At 43.9% G+C, this 25361-nt stretch overlaps 1 protein-coding gene across 1 annotated transcript in view; it reads left to right on the forward strand.

Moving 5' to 3' along the window:
• The first annotated feature begins 872 nt into the window (after positions 1-872).
• The window catches only part of LOC132382913 (cathepsin D-like), a 34448-nt gene continuing 9959 nt past the window's right edge, over positions 873-25361 (forward strand). Inside the window, exons 1-4 of the mRNA XM_059953468.1 lie at positions 873-945; positions 16538-16688; positions 20659-20782; positions 22188-22306. Coding sequence (XP_059809451.1) covers positions 884-945; positions 16538-16688; positions 20659-20782; positions 22188-22306 — 456 coding nt within the window. The 5' untranslated portion in view covers positions 873-883. The remainder of the gene's footprint in view (positions 946-16537; positions 16689-20658; positions 20783-22187; positions 22307-25361) is intronic.

Genomic DNA, 25361 nt, shown 5'->3' on the forward strand with positions numbered 1-25361 from the left:
TCCATGCAGCTGCAAAGGCACAACAGCAGCACTATTTCATTTGGAGTTTAAGAAGATTTAGTTTATCACCAATGACGCGCAAATTTCTACAGATCTTCCACGGACAGCATTCTGTGTGCGTGTGGGGGGGGGGGGCAAGGGCGGTCTACTGCACCGGATTGAAATAAACTGACGGATTTGTAAACTCTGTCAGCTCCATCATGGTCACTAGCCTTCCTAGTGGGACATCTTTAAGGAGCGATGACTCAAAAAGGCGGCGTCCCCCTCCTTAAGGACCCCCTCCCCATCACCCATGCCTTTTTTTCATTGCTACCATCAGAAAAAGGCACGCACTCGACAATCGGGAATAGCTTCTTCCCCGCTGACATCAGATTTCTGTACGGATATGAACACTAACCTTCTACTTTTGCACTACGTACATAGCTATTATTTATTAAACCGGATTCTGATTCCTACGCCTGAAAACAGGGCGGGAGCCCACTATGAAACTACTAGCCTGTATATTTTTTCCATCTTAAACCTCTGCCCTGCACCAGTGGCCCAGGAAGTTAGAAACCAGACAACTCCTCCCAAGGAGGCTTCTTAAGGACACCGATCGAAGCAAAATGCGCGTGTGAAATTTAATACCAGCAGAGCGACAAACGCAACCCACGCTCGGTTAGATCGCCCGGCTCGAAACGACCTTCAGGCGGTCGCCTGATCCATCATCTGACTGGGCATGTCACATGACCGCAGCGGGGGGGGGGGGCGTTGTCATATGACCTGGGATGATTGGCGGCAGGCGCGGGCCAATCAGCGCCGCGGAGCTCGTGTCCGCGCTGAGTGAGGGAGGGAGCCGGGCCGCAGTTTCGGAAAACCAGGTGCCGCCGCCGCCGCCGCCGCCATGAACTGGGCCCAGCTGCTGTTACTTTGCAAGTTATGGCTAACTGCTGAAGCCATTATCAGGTGAGCACACAGGGTTGCTTATTCTGGCCTCTTTGTTATTGATCTGGGGGGTGTTGTGAGCGACTTTGAGGCATTCTTTTTTGTAAGGGGTGGTGATTTATGTTGGGGGGGGTGGTGTGTGGAGGAATCACGGTGTTTGCAGTGAAATGTTTAATTATTTGGCAGGGTTGGTTAGTCCTGGGCGGGGTTAACACCTTTGAACACGATGGTGGGGTTCGCACTGCCAAACTCGCAAGGGGATCTCTTGACCTGCTGTGGCTTAGAGATGCAGCCTGTTCAAGAGTGTTTTAATCATTTCTGGTACTTGATGTAACCTGAAGGAGAACTAGGTGGACCCGTTCAGTTGCTGATCTAGAGTGGCTTTGAGGTGTTTCTCGTGCTTCTTGGGCAACAGGTCCTAAGCTCCTAGTTCATTTTAAAACTCGCGCCCCTTTTTGCACTTAATTCTTTCATTTATGGCGTTCCTAATAGTTCACTCAGATGTGCACGCTCACAGGACATTTCTGTGACGCAAGAAATTCTGCAGTTGCTGGAATTCCGCAGACACACTCTTGTTGGAGGAACTCAGCTGGTCAGGCAGCATCTGTGAAAGGGAGTAAACTGTTGACGTTTTGGCTGGGGCTCCTCACTGAGAAGGAAGGGGGAAGAGACCAGAATAAAAAGGTGGGGTGGTGGGAGGGGAGGACTAGCTAAGAGGTAAACACGAAGTACACTGCAGATGCTGGGGTCAAAGCAACACGTACAACAAGCTGGAGGAACTCAGCAGGTCGGGCAACATCTGTGGATATGAGCAGTCAATGTTTCGGACCGAGACCCTTTGTCAGGACGAAAGATCGCGGCCTGAAACATTGATTGCTGGTTCAAAGTGCATTTATTATTAAAATATGTATGCAATGTACAGCTCGGGGAGGGAGGGGCATTGGGAAGAGGTTGCTGGCAGTTCAGGAGCAAGAAGCTAGAGTGGGCAATAAAGAGAAGGGTAGAGAATTTTTTCAGTGTAGTTTTATAAAAAGAAACAGACTCAAAGCTGGAGAAACTCTGGTTCAGGCATCATCTATGGAGGAAAATGACCTGCAACAAGCAGGAGAAAATCTGCAGATGCTGGAAATCTGGGCAGTGCATACAAAATGTTGGAGGTGCCTAGCAGGCCAGGCAGCATCTAGGAAGAGAGAGTTGACGTTTTGGGCTGAAACCCCTGGGCAGGACTCATTCCTGAGTTCCTCCAGCATTTTGTGTGTGTGTGAGTGTTGCATTGAAATGACCAGTACCTGTCTTGAGCTGAGACCTTTCATCTGGTCTTGACTGCCCACTTCGCTCCAGAGATGTTGTCAGATGACCCTTGAGTTTCTGCAAGGTTTTTTTTTGTTGCTCCCATTTCCAGCATCTGCATATCTTTCGTCTCCACACTAAACATGGGCTTGGCCACAGCCGGAGCCTGGTGTAGTTCTGGTCACCATCTCGCAGGAAGGACTTGGTTGCACTGAAGGAAACCTTTTCCTCCCTGTTGGGCAAGAGACTGAATGGGGGGGGGGGGGGCACCTGAGAAAGTACAGAGTAGGCGTAAGGGTGAATCTTCTCACTCGGCATGCATTGGGATCTGGAAACCACAGCCAGAAAGGGCAGTTAGTCATTTGGAGCAGAGATGAGGGGGAATTTCTGTAGCTAGCAACTGAGAAATCTGTGGAAATTGTGACAGCTGATTGTGCAGGCCAAGCCATTGGGTATATTTAAAGTGGATAGTTTGATTGGTTCTTGATTCGTCAGCATCAAAGGATACTGAGAGAAGTTTGGAGAATGGGGATAATGAATCAGCAATGGTGAATTGGTGGAGCAGACTCAATGGGCTGAATGGCTAAATTCTGCTCCTATGTCTTGTGGTTTTAACATTAAGTATCTAGATGTGCACTTGAATCACCAAGGTATTAAAAAGCTTGTTTTCAAGATGTTCAAAATTGTTTAATGTAATTTCCTGCACACAACTAAGGGGAACGAAATACTCTGGATCTTAGTAGCTGGAAAGAAACCGTAAGAACACAGTAATTTAAAAAGGCACAGCGCAACAACCACCCAAATGCACGCGAAGAGCTGTATCAAAATTGAACAGCAAAGTTGCACTGCAGCCTGATGGAGCTAAAGAATAAAGAGGAGAAACATCTATTTTAAAGTACTTGCACGAAACAGATACCCACAGAACTTCATGCTAAGATATTTACGAGGTCAACAGTGCACCATCCAAGGAGTGACCAAATGGGTTGTCCTTCCATATGTTTTGAAATATCTCAAATGATGAACTGACTGCTCTTAAGAATATAGAATTTCAGTCACTCACGAGCCAACAGCAGCATTGAGGTGAGTATTTCACAAAAGAATGAGCCAAGCTATTGGACAAGACCAATGTTAGATAAGTTAGATATGGCCCTTGTGGCTAAAGGGATCGGGGGGTATGGAAAGAAAGCAGGTACAGGGTTCTGAGTTGGATGATCAGCCATGATCATACTGAATGGCGGTGCAGACTCGAAGGGCTGAATGGCCTACTCCTGCACCTATTTTCTATGTCTGTGGTCTACGAAATCCAACGTGGGGACTGCAGTAAATACTACGTTGGCTGATCTGGGAGAAAATTATCTACAAAGATCCATGAACATCAAATGGCTGTAAAGTGGCATGACAAACTCTCCCTGGACTCTACCCATGAAGAACTAGAGGGGGCAAGTTTTACTGGGCATCAGTGGAAGTGATGGTGCAAGCAAATGTGTATCATGCATGAGAATTCATAGAAGCAAGGTTTTCTGTGAATAATTCTGTAAATACTTGGATATCTATCCTATTATGAGTTGATGTGGACAACATTCCTGATGATGTCCAATCTGCTGATTGAAAAGTGTATAAAGGCTGAACATTCGGAGGACATGCCACAATCACCAGTGCCCTGATGATGTCATCTCACGTGATGACAAAGTGCTTGCAAGTAAATTGCCGAGATCTGAGATTGACTCGACCGAACCACACCCCAGAATGATAAATACATAGGGTTGCTTAGCATTGGACTGGGCATTGATAAATGTTATGCCTGTATTATAAATTGTAGGCTTGGCACTGATAAATTGGCATGCTATGTAGATTGAAACTTGATGGTCAGTATGGATGTGATGGGCTGAATGGCTTGTTTATTGGGGCTTTCCATTGTCTTGGTGGATTTTGGGTCCTAGCAGTCTTGGTGATCTGCAGGTCAGTATGATATGTAGAGTAGGTTGTTGCCTGTGAAGCAGGCTTCCCCCCTCCACGTAGCTGAGGAATCCTAAGGAACGGCAGAGAACAATGAAGTTTGGAACTGCCATTCAGCATTGAACTCGACATGGGTCCAGATATTTTTTTTTCCCTTGGGGCTTATTCCTGGGGCCTTTTCAATGAGTGGGTATAATCACAAGGCAGCAAATGTTTGAGATCAGAGTTTTCCTTCTCCTAGATGAGCTACCAGCCACAGCGGATGAGCCCTGTGTACCCGAAGACCTGTTTTTATTGTATGAATAAAACTCCATTCCTAATATTCAGTATCTTCTGTGACACAAGAGAATCATTGTATGTACCAGATTCTGCTCCTAGGGAGCTTGTGGCTTGAGTTCCTGCAAATCGAGATGCTAGTGAAAGGTTCGGCCTACTGAATCAGCTTTATATAGTCACCAACCTTGGCAAAGTAGTTGATGAGTGACTGAGTTCAAAGTTCAATGTAAATTATCGCGGTACTTTTAGTTTGAAAGTGCAAATGTTGATTTTTAAATACTGAATGAGCAAAGTGATTTTTTTTAATCAGGCAATGTTATTTAGAAAAGCAAACTTTGAGTATCTGTCTCCTAGATTGTTCTGCACCTTACAATCCTAATATACTTTGTTTATGTGTGATTCATCAGTAGAGTCTATCCTTGCCTTAAGAGCCATTATGCTCTTGAACAAAGGGGATAACCACACTCACGTGCCCATCTATTGAGTTATTTGCACAACCGATGATCTCACTTCAATGGGATATCTCATTATCTCATGTTCTTGTTAGTTATTGCTATCTATTTGTATTTGCATTTACAGTTTTCTGAGCTCTTTCATTGATCCTGTTTACAGATACTATATAGAATTGTTGGGTATGTCCACAGGAAAAAGGGTCTCGGGTTTGTGTATGGTAACATTCAAGTTGTTTGATAACATTTACTTTGAATTACAATACTAACCCTCCTAATGTTGTCATGGAAGCCCTTGGGATACATGACCATCAGACACAAGCAAAATTGGGCCATTTGGCCCATCAAGTCTGCCCTGCCATTCCATCGTGGCTGATTATTATCTCCCTCAACTTGAGCCTCCTGCCTTCTCCCTGTAACCTTTGACATTAATCAAGAACCTATCAACCTCCACTTTAAATATACCCAATTACTTGGTCTCTGCAGCCATCATGGCAAAGAATTCCACAGGTTCACTACTATTTGTTTCTGCACTAGCTGTTGAATTTAACTGTTTAATATATTTGCTGTAATTCATGACTTTTATTATGTATTGCATTGTACTGCTGTTGTAAAGACAAATTTCATGACATATGCAGTTTAAATTTATACCTGATTCTGATTTGCTGTTGGGAAAGAAGTTTGCTACCCTTTTCCATGTGACTCCAGACCTACAACAGTGCTCCTAGTTGCTCTCTGAATGATTGAAAACTCATTCTCGATAATGGATTTGCAGTGTTGAGCTGAGACTAGATTCTAATCAGAGGCTGGTGATGTAAGGGCATGAATTCGGGTACAGTGGGCTCTGGTTAATTGGTAGTGAGAAATAAGAAGGAAGACAACTGGAAACTCTTTTGCTTCCTGCAGTTTCAAGCATACGGGCATAGAGAAGCTAGAAATGGCCAGGAGTGGAAATGAAACTATTTCAGTACTTCAAGTTAGAACTATGAAGAATTTGAAGGTATTGGCGACCATCTTGAATGTTACAATGAAAATGAAGATTCGGAAGATGTAATCATTTAAAAATTCCTACGAAGGCAGCCCATTAAGTATACTCATCTGATTTTGTTCAGAGCGTGGCAGTGTACACTAGATCAATTCACCTGTTGATAATTGGGAACTAATAGTTTTATGGTACTGTAGCAATATTGATAGCATTCTAATTTTTTCTATTTCATTTAAAAACATAATGAGGAATTTAAGGTGGGGGGGTTATATGGGAGGCAGGGTTTAAGGGTCGGCACAACATTGGGCTGAAGGGCCTGTACTATACTGTGCTGTATTGTTCTATGTTCTATGTTACTTGATTAGATGGGAGTTTCTCTTTTTTAATACCTATTTGACTATTTCCATGAAACTTCGGCCAATTGGGGTAGCTGCTAAATGGGGCTTAAAATGTGCTGTTCCTAATGTATCCCAATTAACCAGAATCTACTATTTATAATGGAGGATTTTTAATTTTTATTTTTTGCTCATTGTACCCATTCTAGTCAAAAACCAACTATTCAGGTGAAACCAGCCCTCTATAATATGGCAGATCACATCCAGTACTTCAGAATGAAGGTAGTTCCCTCCCTTTTGGTCTTTCATGTATTTTGTTCCAGTGAGTAATGCTGACGGTGAACATTTGTTTTAACTTCCTTCTGATCCATCAATCTTAATCCCAGTTCCTTTAGTTGTGATGCCTCTGCTAAGGGAAATGCCGAACCTTGTCCTTCCCCTAATAACGACATGGGTCAATCATACCTTCAAAAGAAGGTTCAAAAGAAAACCAGCTCTGTCTCATCATGAGGAAGCTGTTTTTTCTAACGGTATTCTGGTAAAGCACCACTACAACCTTCTCTAGAGTTGTCATATCCTTCCTGTGGCATGGCCAGTATCCTGCGCGCATACTCTAGTTGTGGCTAACTGTTTCGTACAGTTCTGGTACGGTTTTACTGTTCCAAAACCATGGGTCGGCTGGTGTCTTTATCATATTCACAAGTACCATTTTGGTAGTGTGAGTACCGTCACTGTAGGTGGACAGACAGTTACAATTGCTCTAAGCCAAGGGTCCGTGCACGTAAGCCTCCGTGGCATAAAGGTTGGGAGGCCCTGCTGAAGATTTAATATCATAACTTTAATTCTGTGACTTAGTTGGTCTCTAAATGTATCTTTTATTTTCCCCCTTGAGTGAAGTACATTTTTTTTTGCCCACTTGGTTAGTTTATTGACAAGTTCAAAAGTAAATTTTGTTATCAAAGTATGTATGTGTTATCATATACAACCCCAAGGTTCACTTTCCTGTGGACATACTACGTACAAAAAGAATAGTTTCAATGAAAAACTGCACAAAGACAGACAAATAACTAATGTGCAAAAGCCAAAAAATTGTGCAAATACAAAATAAGAGTTGTAGAGTCCTTAAAAGTGAGTACACATGCTGTGGAATCAGTTCAGTGAGGTGAATGAAGTTTTCATTGCCAGTTCAGGCATCTGGTGGCTGAGGGAGAATAACTGTTCCTGAACCTGGTGGTGTTGTGACATTCTCCACTCCTACATAGATGACTGAGTAGGAATGATGAACTGGAAAATGAGGAGTTCTTGTGGAAGGGGAGGAGGAAAGGTTTTATTTGGAATATGAGATGCCCAAAAGTTGGTTGGGCCCCATTTGGGGGGGGGGAGAGAACAGGGGAGAGTAGTTGGTGGTCTATATGTATATAACAATCATCCAGGTGTGAATTATTATTTAATTCTCCTTGGTTTATATAAAGGATAACCTGGAGTGGTTTAGTTAAAACTAATTAAGCTGCAGTTGATGTATTGACCTGGGAGCTAAGGTGGAGTTTGGAGCCGATATTTATTAAGCAGCACAGAATAGGCCTTTCAAATCACACTGCCCAGCAAGCCCCCTCCCCCATTTAATCAAAGATAATTTATAATGACCAATTTTAGCCTTCTGCCTTCCAAAGGATGCGTCTTTGGACTGTGGGAGGAAACGGGACGAAGAACGTACAAGTCTTTACAGGCAGTGGTGGGAATTGAACCCAGGTCACTAGTACTGGAAAGCGTTGTGCTAACCACTGCACTACTGTCCCACTAAAATGAAGGGTACATTTTGGTGTAATAGTCTTCAGGGTGTAATAGTCTTCAGTTAGATACTTGGAGTTGAGTGGTTACCAGAACTAGTAATCTGTTGTGGTAACCTGGTAAACAACAGATTCACCGCATGTTGATGATATTTTTGTAGTGTGAACAAAGTTATCAGAGAGACTGAAGCTAGTGGATATAAGTGGTTTATCCAACAAGCAAGTAGCAGGAATCGTATTGAGACTCTTTTGGAGGAAGAGGCCTGTCAAACACGATATGACATTTTGTGTGCTGAAGATCAAAGGACAGTTCTAAATTTAGTGTAACTGCAATATTTTTTGAATTGCACACAACTTTCACACCATCTTCTTTGCATCCACGCTCCAAACAATGTTTATCCACACTGTCTGGTTTTTCAGTTGACTGTTGTTCACAGCTCTAGTAGCCTATTGTCCAGAGCTGCTTTTTAAATTTAATCTACAGTCCATGCCCAGCTCTGAAGATTGGTTGCTGAAGTTAATATTTTGCTATACTCTCCAAGTCCAGAATGTTTTAATAATACTAAATCTGATTCTGGTGTGTGGGTGCCACAGATGGTAGGGTTGTCATCTCTTGACTCCAGTGACCTCAGTTTGAGCTAGGGTCTGTGTGGAGTTTGCACTTTCTCCCTCTGGGTGCCCCAGTGGCCATTCAGTTGGTTGCTGTAATTTGCTTGTAGTGTGTAGATGGGGATGGTAGGAGCAGGATTACTTGGAGCTGACATGGATTGTGAACTGACTGTCCTTTGGTAAGAATTTTTGAGGATGGGAGGGAGTCCAAGAGCCTGGGCTCAACTCGCTCTTCTTCCCCCCCCCCCCACTTGTCCTGTCTTACCTTAAATGCACTGATACTGTTTTCCCCAACAACTTCTGTGAGTGAGTTCCACTTTCCCAGTGCTCTGTGCACTTATTTTAAAAATAATTCTTCTGAATTCCTGGTGTTCATTTGTTTTTTGGTCAATACCTTGAAATCATGCAGTTCTTGGAAATGCGGTCGCATTGCAGTTGCTGTAACACTTTACAGCACCAGCTATCAGATTGGGGTTTTAATTCCTGCCACCCTCTGAAGAATTTGTACATTTTTCCTGCCACTGTGTGGGTTTCCTCTGGGTGCTCTAGTTTCACTGCCCACAACATTCTGGAAAACGGGATCGAGTTTTTCAGTTGTGGGGATGCTATATTGGCACTGGAAGTGTGGTGACTCCTGTGGGCTGCTTCTGAACATCTTTGGGCTGTGTTAGTTATGCAAGCAATGCATTTTTGCTGTGCTATGAACTACAGGCGACAAAAAGGGGAATCTCTAATAAATAGCTATGCCCTTGCCCACAACTGATGGCAGTTATTCACCACCTTGGGTCAAGTGAAATGGGTTCTATCCCAACTTTGGGAACTGAGACATCTGCACTTTTTCCCTGGGACCGCATGGGTTTCCTCTGGGTACTGGGTGGCCTGCTAGGTTAACCCGCTGCTGTAAAATGCACCTGTTGGAGGGCACACAGGGTGAGTAATTGAGGCATTTGAGCGTAGGAGTTGCTTGTGGTCACAAGCACTAGTAGGCTATTCCCACGTGTTCTCATGCACTTTATCCCCCTTCTACTCAACTCTTTTCTCACTGAGATGACCCACTTGGCTGCCGGCCTTGAAGGAAAATCATAAGCAGGAGAGTGATTAGGGAGGGGTATTTTTATTATTGTAAATATTGCACATTTACAGACCCTTCCACACTGAATGGTTCCTGTAGTGTTCTTGCACAGGTGTAAAAACTCTGAACTAAACACCAAGTATAAACCGGTCAGTGAGACGCAATCCCAGTAAGATTAACTGTTTACTGTTCGCTCTTCCACTTTAACGTATGGTGAAAACTGTTGATAAAACAATAGAAAATATATACAGTATTTGTTTCCTTCTTGGCATCACATTTACATCATAAATACTTGCAAAAGTAAAACTACAACTATATTACATTAAAGTACAACATACAGTCAGAATCTACCTACGCCATCGACTGGCTTTAAATACACTTCAACATAAACTATCCGCAACTCTTTAAATACTAAAGAACATAAACTTTATCAACCATCATTACTTTTAACAGAATCAGCGTTAACATTTTTACTTCAACATATCGATTATCTTATGAACTTATGGTGTTGCTTCTCTGATCTTTCTAGTGCGTAGAAAGAAAACTTCTCTCGTGCTGATCCTGCACACACAACCCCCCTCCCTGTTTCTCCAAACCGGTATTTTCCCACAAGACGCGGCGAAACCGGGTGTGACGTCATCGCATGCCGCGATGTATCACAGACAACGAATTTACTTTCAACAACCTTAACTTTAACTAGAAAACAATTACAAACGAATTACTAAAGCGAAAATATAATAAACTAATTGAGTGCCTTAAGGCAACACAGTTCCATTTAATTTCAGAACATATACAACCTGAAATTCTTGCTCTTCACAGGTAAACCATTCCTACAATACATCCACGAAACAGAAGAAAACCCCATGGGAGATGGAAGGAAACCACAGAATGAATGACAGGAAAACACTAAACCTCAAAGCCAAACGCGCACACCATCGAACTTCCCTCCATTTCTTTCAGTAGGAAGTATCAACCTTCATGCAAACCATAGCGAAAGTCCCCAAAGACACCGTGACCCAAGTCCATTTTTAAAACTACAGTTTAACATGCCACAGGCTCTGTCACATTCCTCCAGTTTCCTCCCATGTTCCAAAGATGTACGGTTAAGGTTAGTGAGTTGTAGGGATGCTATGTGGGCACCAGCAGTACACAGTCCTTGCTGATGTGATTTGACACAAGTGATGCGTTGCACTGTTTCAATATGCATGTGACAAATGGGTGCTTTTTGCCTTCTGGCCCATCAAGCCTGCACCTCCCAGTTACACATGTGACCAATTAAACCACTAACTCAGGCCTTTGGAATGTGGGAGGAAACCCGCGGGGGAACATAGAGAGCAAACACGAGGAAATCTGCAGATGCTGGAAATTCAAACAACAACACACACAAAATGCTTCTCCCTATAGATGCTGCCTAGCCTGCTGTGTTCTACCAGCATTTTGTGTGTGTTGTTGGGGAACGTAGAGACTCCTATTTTGGACAGCAGTGGAATCGAACCTGTGTCACTGGCCCTGTACTACCGTCACTCAAACCGCTATGCTCCTATGTAACCTGGGATTGGAAATAAATGAAAAGAGAATTGGACAGGATTCTTAAGGGGGGGGGGGCAAATTTTAAATGTTCAAAGTAGTGTATACAACTTTGAAATTAGTCTCCTTACAAGCAAAACAAACACCCAAAATGACTTTTTTAAAAAAAAAACACCAAGACTGACAAACACTCAATGTGCAGAGAAAATAATAAAGGCAAGCAAGTTTGCATTCGGAGCTGATGCTTGTGAAAAAGTCTGTCCACAGATATGAAGCTGCAGCCTGAGTTCAGTGCAGAACAGAGTAAATGTCTTGGAGCAGCGAGCTTAACTAGCCCATCCCTCTCTCTCGCCCCGACACCCCAGATCCTGGCCTTTTGGGGCTTTGAGTAAAGAGCCAGGAAGTGTGAAGTTACTCTATGAGCATGTCAATATCTATTTTCTCAGGATGCTGAAGAAATTCAGTACGCCTGCATTGACACTTGCCAGTTTTTATTGATGCACTGTAGAAAACATTTTACCTGGATGCACAATGTACAGCAATTACTCAGCTCAAGACCAAGAAACTGGAGAGTCTTTTGCTCAGTGCTGCCGGAGGAAGGTCCCGGAGTTCAGATGGTGTCTCTCTCTCCCCTCAATGCTGACTCAGGATCGTGCTGGAATCTTGGGTCTAGGGCAAAGTTTAATCGATGCGGTTTCTGGTTTTGGACTTATAGTTCACATTATGATGTGTTTCTTGTTGCAATTCTGGGTATTTGTTTTGAATCGGGGCAGCCTCCAGATAACGAACACTGAGCTGGACTGAATATGCCTGGATTCTGTTTGATTGGTTTTTTTCACTCATTTGTTGCTGTTTTGCATGTGTGTGGCTACGTGTTGGTTTATTCTTTGAACAGGTTCCATGGTTTTCTTTGTTTCATGGCTGTCTGTGGAGAAGATGAATCTTGGGGTTGTATACTGTATACATTGATAATGCACTTTTTGCAGGCACAGCCCAGTCCATCGTGGAAACCAGCCTTCCCTCTATGGATTCTGTCTACACTTACTGCCTTGGTAAAGCAGCCAGCACAATCAAAGACCCATCCTATCCTGTACATTCTCTCCTGTTTTCTTCTCTCTTCTCCCCACCCCCCCAACAAGAAAATTGGGTAGAAGAATACAAAAGCCTAAAAGGGTGTGTCACCAGGCTCGAGGAGAGCTTCTGTTATCACACTCTTGCGAGGACTTCGTGCGATAAGATAGACTCCTGACCTCAGTCTGTCTGTTTATGATCTTGTATTATATTGCACTGCAGTTTTTCAGTAGCTTTAAAACTTTATTCTGCATTCCGTTACTGTTTTACCCTGTTCTACCTCGATGCACTGTGTAATGGAGTGATCTATATGAGCAATATTCAAGGCAAGGTTTTCACTGCATATTGCTACTTGTGACAATAAATGCTTCTGATTAAAGACCTGGTTGGACGTTGGTAATATAAAATACTGCTACTGGTTCATTGGTGAAACTGGCGGGGCAGCTAAGTGTCCTGGGTTGTTGTGCAGACCAGGCCCTCGGCCCGGGTGTGGCTGTTACAGCCTCCCACTGGAGGCCATGTGGGAGAGCAGAGTCACAGCAGGTTGGAGATTGGCTGCTCGTCAGTGCTGCCCTCTACTGTTCAGTTCCTGCAATACAAGCTGGAACACTTGAGGTTGACCCAGCACAAGGCCTGCTGCATTATGTCCATCATCTTTATCAACTGCTGCATTCTTGTTCTTGCAGAAATGTGGCCCCAGGACCATATCCGATCTTCAGGCCATTCCGTTTGGGGATTAGTGCTCATTTCAGTTTGGGGATGTGCTGTGTGCTACAGTGTTTGTAAATGTGTATGGTTGAATGACAATTAAACTTGAGCTGATGTACCAAGGTCAGGTCTGCTTGGACAAGATTGAATCTTCCCGAAACATCCACTTTTGAGTGGGTTTTGATCTAGGGTCAGGTAATCCCAAAGTCCTGAATTTAGTGAATCGGCAATGTCGCAGTGCTACTAGCACCAGCTTTGCTTGTCCACAACATGCTAACCCTAACCTGTGAGAGGAAACCAGGACACTAGGAAAGCCACGTGGTCATGAGGAGACCGTACCTTCTCCTTAAAGACAGGAATCAAATTCTGATCTTGCTGTGTGCCAGAAGATAGGTGAATATTTGCTTTTTAGATTAACGTGAAATGTTGGTTCTCCCAGTATTTGGCCTGATGTTAATGGCATGGCCACTGGCTGCAATTAAATATTGTATGGGGACAGTATAAGTTATCCAGAGACATTTTGGATGCAGTGGTGGAGGGGGGTGGTTCAGAAGCCTAATGGCCTGGGGAAAGAAGTTGTTTCCCATCCTGACCCTTCTGGTCTTTTGTGCATTTGGGGGTCTCCTATCTGATGGTAGAAAGTCAGGAAGCTGGATGGGTGCGATCCTTGAACACTAAGAGCCCTGAGTATGTAGTAGTCCTGATAAATGAATGGTGGGGTGACCCCTGTGATCTACTCAGCCCTTTCCAGTCCTGTGTAGGGACTTCTGTCCAATGCTCCTGTAACAGATGGAGATGTAACTTGTCGGGATGCTGTCAGTGGTGTTCCTGTAAAATTCAGTTAAGGTGACGGGGAGCCTCAGTTGCTTCAATTTCCTTAGGAAGTGGAGGTGCTGCTAGGCCTTAATAGGGAGGTGATATTGAGGAACAAAGTGAGGTCTTTTGTAATGTGAACTCCTTGGAGCTTGGTGCTGTTAACTCTACATGAGGTGCCATGTCTGAGCAGAGGGGATGGTACCTTCAACCCTTTGAGAATGTCCTGACATTTAAAACAAAATCAACCATATTGAATTTTCAATGAAATTGCATATCTTCAATGCTATACAGATCTACCTCATCTCCTTCCTACAATACCCTCAAAGTACTGGAGGAATTCAGCAGGCCAGGCAGCATCTGTGGAGGGAAATGGTCACTATTTTGGGCCCAGACCCTTCATCAGGAAATGCTGACTATCCATTTCCCTGCATGGATGCTTCCTGACCTAAGTCCCTCAAGATTTCCAGCATTTGTAGAATCTCTTGTGTCTATCATCTCCCTAACTGTTTTAACAACTTGGACTTGTAGCCAATGGGTAATAGTCATTGAAAGCTACAGCACGGAAACAGGCCCTTTGGCCCATCTGTTCTGTGCTGAACTATTTAACTTGCCTTGTTCCAAGAACCTGCACCCAGTCCTTAGCCCTACAGTCTTGCCATTCCATGTACGTATCCAAACTTCTCTCGAATGTTGTAATCAAAATTGCATCCATGGCTTGTGCTGACAGCTCGGTCCACTCTCACAACACCCTTTGAGTGAAGAAGTTTCCCTTGTTCTCCTTAAACATCTCACCTTTCACCTTTGACCTGTGGTCTGATTGTTGTCTCACTCAACCTCATGGGGGGGGGGGTGGAAGCCTCTTTGCACTTACTCCATCTATACCCTTCATAATTTTGTATACCTCTATCAAATCTCCCCTCTATCTTTTATGTTCCAAGGAATGAAGTCCTAATCATTCCCTATAACTTGGGTCCTCAGTCCCAGCAACATCCTTGTAAATTTTCTCTTTACTCTTTCAGTCTTATTTGTATCTTTCCTGTAGGTAGGTGACCAAACCCACATACAATACTCCAACATCATATACAACTTCAACATAACATCCCACTTTCTATACTCAGTATTGTTATTTACAAGTGGCAATGTGCCAGAAGTTTTCCTTACGACTCTACCTATGATGCCACCTTCAATGATTTAAGGGTCTGTATTCCCAGATCACTTTGTTCTACCACACTCAGTCCCCTACCATTCACTGTAAGACCTACTCTTGTTGGTCCTACAGAATTGCAACACCTCCCACTTGTCTGTATTGAATTCCATCTGCCATTTTTCAGCCTATTTTCCCACCTGATGCAGATCCCACTGCAAGCCATGATGGCCTTCCTCACTGTCCACTACATCCCCAATTTTGGCATTGCGTGCAAATTTGCTGATCCAGTTAACCACATTATCATCCAGTTAATTGATTATAGATTAACAACAAAGGACTGATCCCCTGCAGCACACCACTAGTCACAGGCCTCCAGTCAGAGAGGTAACTCTTGGGCTTCTCCCACAAACCCAATGTCTAATTCAGTTTACTACCTCATCCTGAACCTTCTTGACCAATTTCCAAGGTGTATGTAGACAGCAGCCACTGCCTTGCCTTCATCCACTTTCCTGGTAACTTCCTCAAAACTCCAAGGTTGGTTAGACATGATCTATCACACACAAAGCCATGCTGACAATCCTTAATCAGTCCATGTCTGTCAAAGTACTTGTATATCTAGTCCCTTGGAATTTCTTCCAATAACTTTCCCACAGCTGATGTCAGACTCTCCAGCCTATAATTTCCTGCTCTATGTTTAGAGCCTTTTTTAAAAACAGTAGAACAATGTTGGTTATCATCCAATCCTATGGTACCCCTCCTGTTGCAAGGGCCTCAACAATTTCTTAACTTGCCTCCTGTAAGGTCTGAGAGAACACCTTGTCAGGCCCTGGGGATTTATCCACCCTGATTTGCCTCAGGGTAGCAAACACCCTCTCTAAACTATACAGGGTCCATGAAGTTGATGCTGATTTTTGCCTCGATTCTATGGACTCTATCCATCTCTGAGTAAATACAAATGCAAAGAACGCATTTAAGATCTTTTCTCGTCTGTTTTGGCTGCACACATGGATTACCATTTTTGCTCTTTGCAAAGAGGGTCAGTTTTGCTCTTTGCAACCCTATTGCTCTGACATGTCAGGAGAATCCCTTGGGATACTCCTTGTCCGCTATGCAACCTCATGCCACCTTTTAGCCCTCCTGATTTCTTTAAGTATACTCTTGCATTCCACAAGAACCTCATTTGTTCCTACTTCCCTATACCTGCTAGGCGTCTCCCTTTTTTTTCTTATCCAGGGCCTAGCTATCTCTAGAAAACCGGTTTAGGGAACCTTGGCTATCTTTACCTTTTTATTCTGACAGGCACAGACAAACTTTGTACATTTTTTTATTTTAAAGGCCTTCCACTTTCCAAGTACCTGTTCTAAGTTGTGTGTGCTACTGTGCTTTACATCTTGCTCTGGAGAATCATTGTCTTGTTTGACAGTATATAAGTAAATGACAATAAACTTTTTTTTGCAAGAAACTGTAGGGACAGGATTGGGAACGCACAGAGGGGTGGTTGAAGACTAGAATTGGGGAGTACATAAAGAGGGGGGTGAAGACAGTTTATGGGGAGAAGTACTTAACATCTTTCACTGTTTCACAGAATTCCGCTGACAAAATTCCGGTCCATGCGCCATTCGCTGACGGATGTTGCAGGCTCTGTTGAGAATCTTGTTGCTGCCGGACAGCTTGGGAATGGGAAGTATACCCAGTCCTCGGGAGATACTCCGGAAATCCTCACAAACTACCTGGATGTGAGTACATGTTCCTTCTAAGCAAGGACTGTCCACTGCAGTCTGTGCAGGACTTCATAAAGCACTGGTGAGGCTCCACTTGGTGTATTGTGAGCATCTTTGGTCCCTTTATCTTCAAAAGGATGTCCTGAAATTAGAGCGTTCAAAAGGGATTGAATGGCTTGTCATATAAAGAGTGTCTGATTGCTCTGGGCCTGTATTCACTAGAATTCAGAAGAATGAGGGCTGATCTCATTGAAACCTATCAAATGGTGAAAGACTGCAATAGAGTGGCTGTGGAGAGGATGTTTCCTGTGGTGGAAGTCTTAAGACCAGAGGACATGGCCTCAGGGGTGTCCTTTAGAATGGAGATGAAGAGGAATTTCTTTAGCCAAAGGTTTCAATAGGTACATTTGATGTCAGATGTAAACAATATACATCCTGAAATTTTTCTTTGCAAACATCCACAAAAACAGGGGTGCCCCCAAAGAATGAATGACAGTTAAATGTTAGAACCCCAACTCTTCCCCCCCCCCCCCCATAAACAAGGTGGTAAATCTGTGGAACTCCTTGCCACAGGCAGATCTGGAGGCAAAGCCTTTATGTATATTTAAGGCGGAGGTTGACAGAATCTTGATTGATCCAATTTTCCTCTCCCCAAGCACTTCATGCCCTCGCCAACCATGATGGAGCAGACTTGATGGGCCAAATGGCCTAATTCTGCTCCTATATCTTGTGGTCTGTGTCTCTGGATTATCATTTGTACACACTCCTTCCCTAACTTTGTGCTGTTTCTGATTTATGTCGCTCTCCTTCCTTGCTCTCTTATCTGGAGCAACATAAAAAGATGGGGGCAGTCAACAGGTCAGGGAATTTTTATTATTGAAATACTGCATGGAATAGGCCCTTTCAGCCCTTTGAGCTATGCTGCCCAGTAATACCATTTTTTACTTAAGTCCCTAGCCTAATCATGGGACAGTTTACAGTGGCCATTTAACATATGAACTGGTACGTCTTTGGACTGCGGGAGGAAACTGGAGCACCCGGAGGAAACCCTCATGGTGATGGGGAGAATGTATAAACTCCTTATAGCAATGGTGGGAATTGAACCTGGATCATTGGTACTGTAAAGCACTGAGCTACACTACTATGCTTTCACCCATGGAGAGAAATGAAAGGTTGTTCTTGACCGCCTTCATCAGGACTGGAAAGAAAGAGGAGATGGCCATATTGAAGAGGTTAGGGGAGCATTGGAGCAAGGCCTAGTGAGTGTTTCTGGGGGGGGGGTGGGGAATGAGGAATGAAGGTGCAGGATGTGTTAAAATGAAGAAATAATCAAATGATAAAATAGTATAATACAACCATGACTGACGAGGGAAGTCAAAGCTATTGTAAAAGCAGAAGAAAGGGTATACGAGTCTGTGGTGGCCAGTGCTATCATGTTTGCTGTTGTGTGCTGGGGCAGCAGGCTGAGGGTAGCAGACACCAACAGAATCAACAAACTCATTCGTTGTGGGGGTGGAACCGGACTGTCGGACAGCATCCTCTTTTCAGACACCACGGCCAAAGTTGCATGCCATCTTGGACAATGTCTCCCATCCACTCCATAATGTACTGGTTAGGCACAGGAGCACATTCAGCCAGAGACTCATTCCACCGAGATGCAACACTGAGTGTCATAGGAAGTCATTCCTGCCTGTGGCCATCAAACTTTACAACTCCTCCCTCGGAGTGTCAGACACCCTGAGCCAATTGGCTGGTTCTGGACTTATTTCCACTTGGCATGATTTACTTACTATTATTTAATTATTTATGGTTTTATATTGCTATATTTCTACACGGTGCGGCTGTAACGAAACCCAATTTCCCTCGGGATCAATAAAGTATGTCTGTCTGTCTGACAAAGCAAAAATTAGTGGGAAGATAGAAGATTGGGAAGGTTTTTAAAAACCTACAGAGGACAACACCCACACACGCACGCACGCAAAGGATGAAAGCAAACTAGCAAAATTTTTTTTAAATGAGGCAGGAGAAATAATAATGGGACAAGGAGATGGCTGATGAACTTAAATGAGTACTTTGCAACAGTCTTCACTGGAAGGCATGAGCAGTATGCTTGATGTATTGTGTGAAGGAAGAGAAGTGGGTGCAGTTACTGTTACAAGAGAAGGTGCTCAAAAAGCTAAGACCTAAAGGTACACAAGTCACCCAGACCAGATGAACTGCACCCTAGGGTTCTGAAAGAGGTGGCATTAGAGATGATCTTTCAAAAATCATTGGACTCTGGTGTGGTGCCAGTGGACTGGAAAATTGCAAATATCACTCCAGTCTTTAAGAAAGAAAGAAGGCAGCAAAAAGGAATTTGTAGACCAGTTAGCATGATCTCAGTGCTTGGAAGATGTTAGTCAATTGTTAATGATGAGGTGATGGAGTACTCGGTGACACAGGACAAGATGGTACAAAGTCAGCATGGTTTCCTTCAGGGGAAAATCCTGGCTGACGAACCTTTGGAATTCTTTGAGATTACAAGTAGGACAGATAAAGGTAATGTAGTGGATGTTGTATATTTGGACTTTTATAAGGCCTTTGACAAAGTGCCACATACGAGGCTGCTTACCTGTGGTATTACAGGACAGTTACTAACATGGTTAGAGCATTGGCTGATTGGTAGGAGGCAGCAAGTGGGAATAAGCTTTTCTGGTTGGCTGCCAGTGAACTAGTGGTGTTCTGTAGGGGTTGGTGTTGGGACCACTTTTTATGCTATATTTAAATGATTTCAGATGGAATAGATAGTTTTTTTTTGCCAGGTTTTCTGATGATACGAAGATTGGTGGAGGGGCAGGCAGTGTTGAAAGGATGAAGAAGGACTTGGACAGATTAGGAGAATGGCAAATTAAGAAAGTGGCAAATGAAATACAATGTTGGAAAATGTGTGGTCATGCACTTTGGTAGTAGGAATGTGTGAGCTATGGGGAATGGGGAGAAAATCCAAAAATCTGAGATGCAAAAGGACTTGGAGTCCTTGTGTAGAACACCCTGAAGGTTAACTTGCAGCTTGAGTCGGTGGTGAGGAAGGCAAATGCCATGTTAGTATTTATTTCAAGAGGTCTAGAATAGAAGAGCAGGGATGTGATGCTGAGGCTTTACAAGGCTCTGGTGAGGCCTCACCTTGAGTATTGTGAACAGTTTTGGGGCCCTCGTCTTAGAAAAGGTGTGCTGGCATTGGAGAGGGTTCAGAAGGTGTTCACAAGGATGATTCCAGGAATGACAGGCTTTTCATACAGGGAATGATTGGCTCTGGGTCTCTACTCTTTGAAATTTTGGATGTCGGTGGGGGGACGGGGGACGGGAAATCTCATTGAATGTTGAAAGGCCTAGACAGAGTAGATGTGGAAAGGATGTTTCCTGTGGTGGGAGAGTCTTGGACAAGAGAGCACAGACTCAGGATAGAAGAGCACCCTTTCAAAACAGATGTGGAGAAATTTCTTTAGCCAGAGTGGTGAATTTGTTGCCACATGTAGCTGTGGAGGCCAGGTTGTTGGTGTATTTAAGGCAGAGATTGATAGGTTCTTGATTGGACATGGCATCAAAGGTTATGGAGAGAAGGCCAGGTACTGGGGTTGGGGGGGGGGGGAGGGGGGAAGGATCAGATTAGCAGAGCAGACTCAATGGGCTAGATAGCCTGATTCTGGTCCTAAGTCTTGTGGAGAGGGGACTGATGGGAAGGAGGGAGAGTGGAAAGGTAGGAAGCTTGGAGGTGATGGGTGGAAGTGACGAGGGTCTGAAGAAGGTGAAATCTAATTGGGCAGCAGGCCATGAAATAAATGGTGGGGAGGGGAGCTGGTGGGAATGTGTGTGTGATGAGCAGATGGAGGGGCTGGTAGGATAAAGGGACGGGAATGGTTGCTTCTTTTTGCTGTGTTTCCCTTTGAACTTGTTCTGAGCAATTTTTAACTTGCCCAGGGTGCTAACTAGTGTTCCTGTTTTTCAGGCCCAGTATTATGGCCAGATTGGCATTGGCACTCCACCACAGCTCTTCACCGTGGTCTTTGACACTGGATCATCCAACCTGTGGGTGCCTTCATCCCACTGTTCCTTCTGGGACTTTGCATGTTGTGAGTGAAGCAAACATGCTTGTTTTTTTAATTTAAAAAAAAATCTCTGGGCATAATTCTAGGTTGGTATTGTCTGTTCCCTAGTTGTCATGAAGCTACTGGAATCATTGCTGCCTCACTAGGAAATGTAGAGAATGCAGAGTACTCTGCCCTACCCTGGGAGTAGTTTCCAGGGCAGTGCAGAAGGACCTTTGTCTACCTTCCACACCATCCCAAAATCTCCCAGGACCTTTCCTGTCCTGGGAGCATACCAGCAAATTTATTATCGAAGTTTGTAGAATGTAACTGGCACATGGCTGTCCTGACATGCAAAGTTAGCTCTGGCGGACTGTATGGGTGAGATCCAATAGCCAGGAAAGCAGTTTTACAACACTCCTTGCAGAGCAAAGAGTGTGACAAGGCAGAGAAGAAGTTGTGGTCATTCCACAATGTGCCATCTAATTTGTAATGACCAGTGTGAGCAAAAGTCTTGTGCTGGGCAACTTTTCGCCCATTGGCGACAACATGTGTGATCTGAATTTCTGAGTAGAAATAAACCTGAAGCTATCCTAAAGATGATAAACTACCAAGTCAAGCTTGTTCATTAAGAGAAATAAAACTGCCATCGCAAACCAAAAAGGAAATTTGATTGTGTATAATCATGAAATAGATTTAACATGCCAACGAGGCAAAGGGTGACAACCTTTTGTGTGCAGTTTAAATTCCTTCGTGAGCTAGTAACAAAAGATGTGTGCGTTAGTTATCCACTGCAACCAAGGAAGACCCCAGTTGTGACGGCTACTTGTACCACTGGACCCAGACTTCTGAGGTCGAGAGTGGAACTGCCCTGCTGCAACATCTACTCCATCCGTTTTTAGAAAGAAAAAACCTCTCCCACACAGATTTCCTATCATTGTCGGTTGTGATGGACAGCTACCATACCATATCCAACCCTGGGACTCGTCATTTTTGCAGGCACCTACAAGAAGGCCAAACTTTTTATTTAAAAAAAATCAAAAAAATCCATGAGGACTTAAAACATGCAAAAGAGCACAAATAGTGCAAATGATAAAAATAAAATAAATAAATAATACCGAGATCATGTGCTGCAAAGTCCCTGTAAGTGAGTTTGTAGGTTGTGGAATCGGTTTGGCGACGAGGTGAGTGAATCTGTCCTCATTGGTCCAGGAGCTTGATGGTTAGAAGAACAACTGTTTCTGAACCTGCTGGTTTAGGATGGTGTGGAAGTTGCTCATGTTGGTTTTGGTCTCCAGGGGTGGAGGGGAAAAGAATTTTCTTTAAATAAAGGGCCGTTAAGATTTGCACACCAGAGGATACAAGTCACAGTCGTTGAAATTACTTGGTAGTGTCAGTGGAAGTATAAGGATGAAGTTGGCTCTTTTTAAATGAAGCCCTTTCCACCTAGGGTTTCACCACAAGTACAAATCAGATGCGTCCAGCACATACGTGAAGAATGGAACAGCGTTTAATATTCGCTATGGAACTGGGAGCCTCAGTGGATTCCTCAGCCAGGACACTGTAACTGTAAGTAAAACTGTCTCGTGCTCTTGGTTTAAGTCATACCTTGGTTAGCATTTAAGAGTTTCATAACAAATATTTCATAGAATACTATAGTGTGATTTCATACTTACATTTATTATAAAGTATGTATACGTTATGCAACCTTGAAATTCATCTCCTTACAGGCAGCCACAAAACAAGAAACATGAAAGAACCAATTTAAAAAAAACAAAAACAAACGCTCAATGTGCAGAGAGGAACACAAATCACGCAGGCACACAGCATTCAGAATGAAAGCAAGTCTGTAGTCATGAGGCCTGGAGCAGCCCTCAGTCTCAATGCAGGGAAGAGCGGAGTAAATGACGCAGAGCAGTGAGGCAGAAATCGGCTCTCGCCTCTGATCCTAACACCCTGTCTTTCCAATCTATATGGGCCAGTGTTTAAATTGGCCATACAGCAGATTGTACCTGGTATTAGGATGTGGGGCCACTGTTGCAAAGGGCTTGGGGCTTAGACCACACCACACAGCTCAAAGCCACTCTCAAACTTTCCAAATCAGCTTGGCGCCCTGAATGATCTGACCTCACGCCCAAGCCAGTTGCAAAGGCAATGGAACTCCTCTGTTCAGACTTTGAATGGCTTGTTTCATCGGCTTCGATTCTGCAACATACCAATATGGCTCGTCCCTGGAACTCGCTTCACTGTAAAAATAATTTAACACAATTTACTTCAGAAAAGACGTTTTTAGTTGAAATTCTTGCCTTTTGAACTACCAGAGAGCTGTTGCAAGAGGTCAGTGGTGCCATCTTAACTGGAAGTTGGCGAATAATAACTTCATCAACCAATCTTCAGATTAGATTTAAAATGCAGGTCCAGGCAATGAGACCTCAGATGCCTGCATCTGCATGAAAGCTGCCCAGAGTCCATAAGAACATGACGTAGGAGTAGAATTAGGCCATTGAGTCTGCGTTGCCATCGGCTTTATCCACACTGCTTCAGGAGACTGAAACTGTTCCTGAACCTGGTGGTGTGGGGCTAAAGCCCCTGTACCATCTTCCCAGTGGTTATAGCAAAGATGGTATAGTCTGGATGGTGGGGAGGGGATGGAGGATCCTTGATGGATGCTGCTTCTAATCCTGGGAGTGTTTGAAGCAATTGTCGTCAATTTGTTGATGTGGGCATGTTACACTTGCTGTGAGCAGAAGGCATGTCCAGTAAAGGAGGTGAAGAGTCCCTGACTCAACACTCTAGCAGATGAACCAGCGGCAGTGAGAAGATCTGCACCCTGACTTGAACATTCTATTGGCATCCACTTGGTATGAGGTTATTGTCACACATGGCAAGGTAGACTACCACGCCACCAAGAAGATCGACATGTAGACCATCTGACCAATTGAGAAAACATTTAGATAGCTTAAGGATCTCAAGAAATGAATTGGAATTGAATTTTGAACTGTGACCCCTAGCTGTAATGAGGGGGTCATAATTCAAAGGTCAATTCCAATGTCCTCTGTAAGGAGTTTGTATGTTCTCCCTGTGGAATGTGGTAGTCTGGTTTCCTCCCACAGCACAAAGACTTGCTGGGTAGTAGGCTAATTGGTCATTGTAAACTGCCCTGTGATTAGGTTTGGGTTAAATTGGCAGATGCTGGGTGGTGTGGCTTAGAGGGCTGTTCCACGCTGTATCTCAATAATAAATTAAAGCTTGTCTTGCATGCTGTTCACGCAGATAAAATCATTATATGGTGTATTGAGCTAGAATAAGGCAAAGCAATAACGGAATGCAGAATAAAGTGTAAAAGTTACTGAAAAGGTGCAGTGCATGTAAGCAATAAGATCATATTGGATAGACTGTGAGGCTAACAGTCCATCTTATCAGACAAGTGGTTCACAGTCTAATAACAGTGGGTAGAAGCTGTCCTCCAGGTAGAAGCCTGGTGATGTGTGCTTTTTGTATTAACACCCAAGGGGAGACAAGAGGATGCCTGGGTTGGGTAGGGCTCTCGTCAATACTTCACTGCCTCAGTAAAGCAGCATAATCTGAGTCCACGGAGGGGAGGCTGTGTGCTCTGCTGTGCTGAGCTGTGTCCACAACTCTGTAGTTTCTTGCACAAGAAACGTTATGCATCCAGGTAGGATGCTTCCTGTGGTGCACTGATTTAAAAATTGGTTGGTTGACAGAGGCATGATGAATTTCTTTAGCCTTCCTGAGAAAGTGGTGGGGGTATGCTATGTTTCCCCTCCCTCTTCATGTACTCCACATTAGCTGCAGTGGAGTGAACTGGAAGGGCACTAGCCCAGAGGGGACGAGGGAGTTAGTGGGCCCTTTCACTGTATAGGATACTTGGGTGTTCCGGAAGCTGGTTGTCTTTGGTTTTCCGCCTTCTATACAAAGCACCATTGACTTTCTCCTAACTTGCGGTTGTATGAAGTGTGGAAATGGGTTGCAAATGTGCAGCACCTTTCTTGGAGCTAATTCTTCTGAGGAGTCGAGTGACTGCTGAACAAAATTTGACCCAAATGTTGTGTAAACAAAAAAACCCACTTTTGGTCAAAGAGGGAGGTTTAAGGTGGGGGGGGGGGGGGGGGTTCTGAAGGAATTCCAGACCTGGGGTCATGGCAGATAGTGACATGACCACAGATGAACTGAATACGTTGATGGTCCATAACTGGAGGGGCACCCCCTTGGAAAGAAGGTTGCACATTTGAGGAGTGTGGAAAGGTTTTGTAAGCTGAAACAAACTTTTAAAGGTTGTGTCGGAGGAGAAGAGTGGAACAAAGGAAGTTACTGTTACGAGTCCTATCCTATCTGGCCAGTGAGGAGCTCTGATCTTCAAAGTATCTTGTTATCAAAGCTTGTTTATGATGTCACCATATTACCCAGAGATTCATTTTCTTGCAGACATTCACAGTAAACAAATGCAATAGCATTGATGGGAAAAGCTGCATGCATGCAAAGACTATGGCAATGCACACAAAATGCTGGAGGAACTCAGCATGTCAGGCAGCGCCTGTAGAATTGAATAAAAAGTTGACGCTTTGGGCCGTTCATCAGGATGAAGGGTCCCCTGCCCGACTCA

The sequence above is a fragment of the Hypanus sabinus genome, chromosome 29 (assembly GCF_030144855.1).
Source record: "Hypanus sabinus isolate sHypSab1 chromosome 29, sHypSab1.hap1, whole genome shotgun sequence".
Taxonomy (NCBI): Eukaryota; Metazoa; Chordata; class Chondrichthyes; order Myliobatiformes; family Dasyatidae; genus Hypanus; species Hypanus sabinus.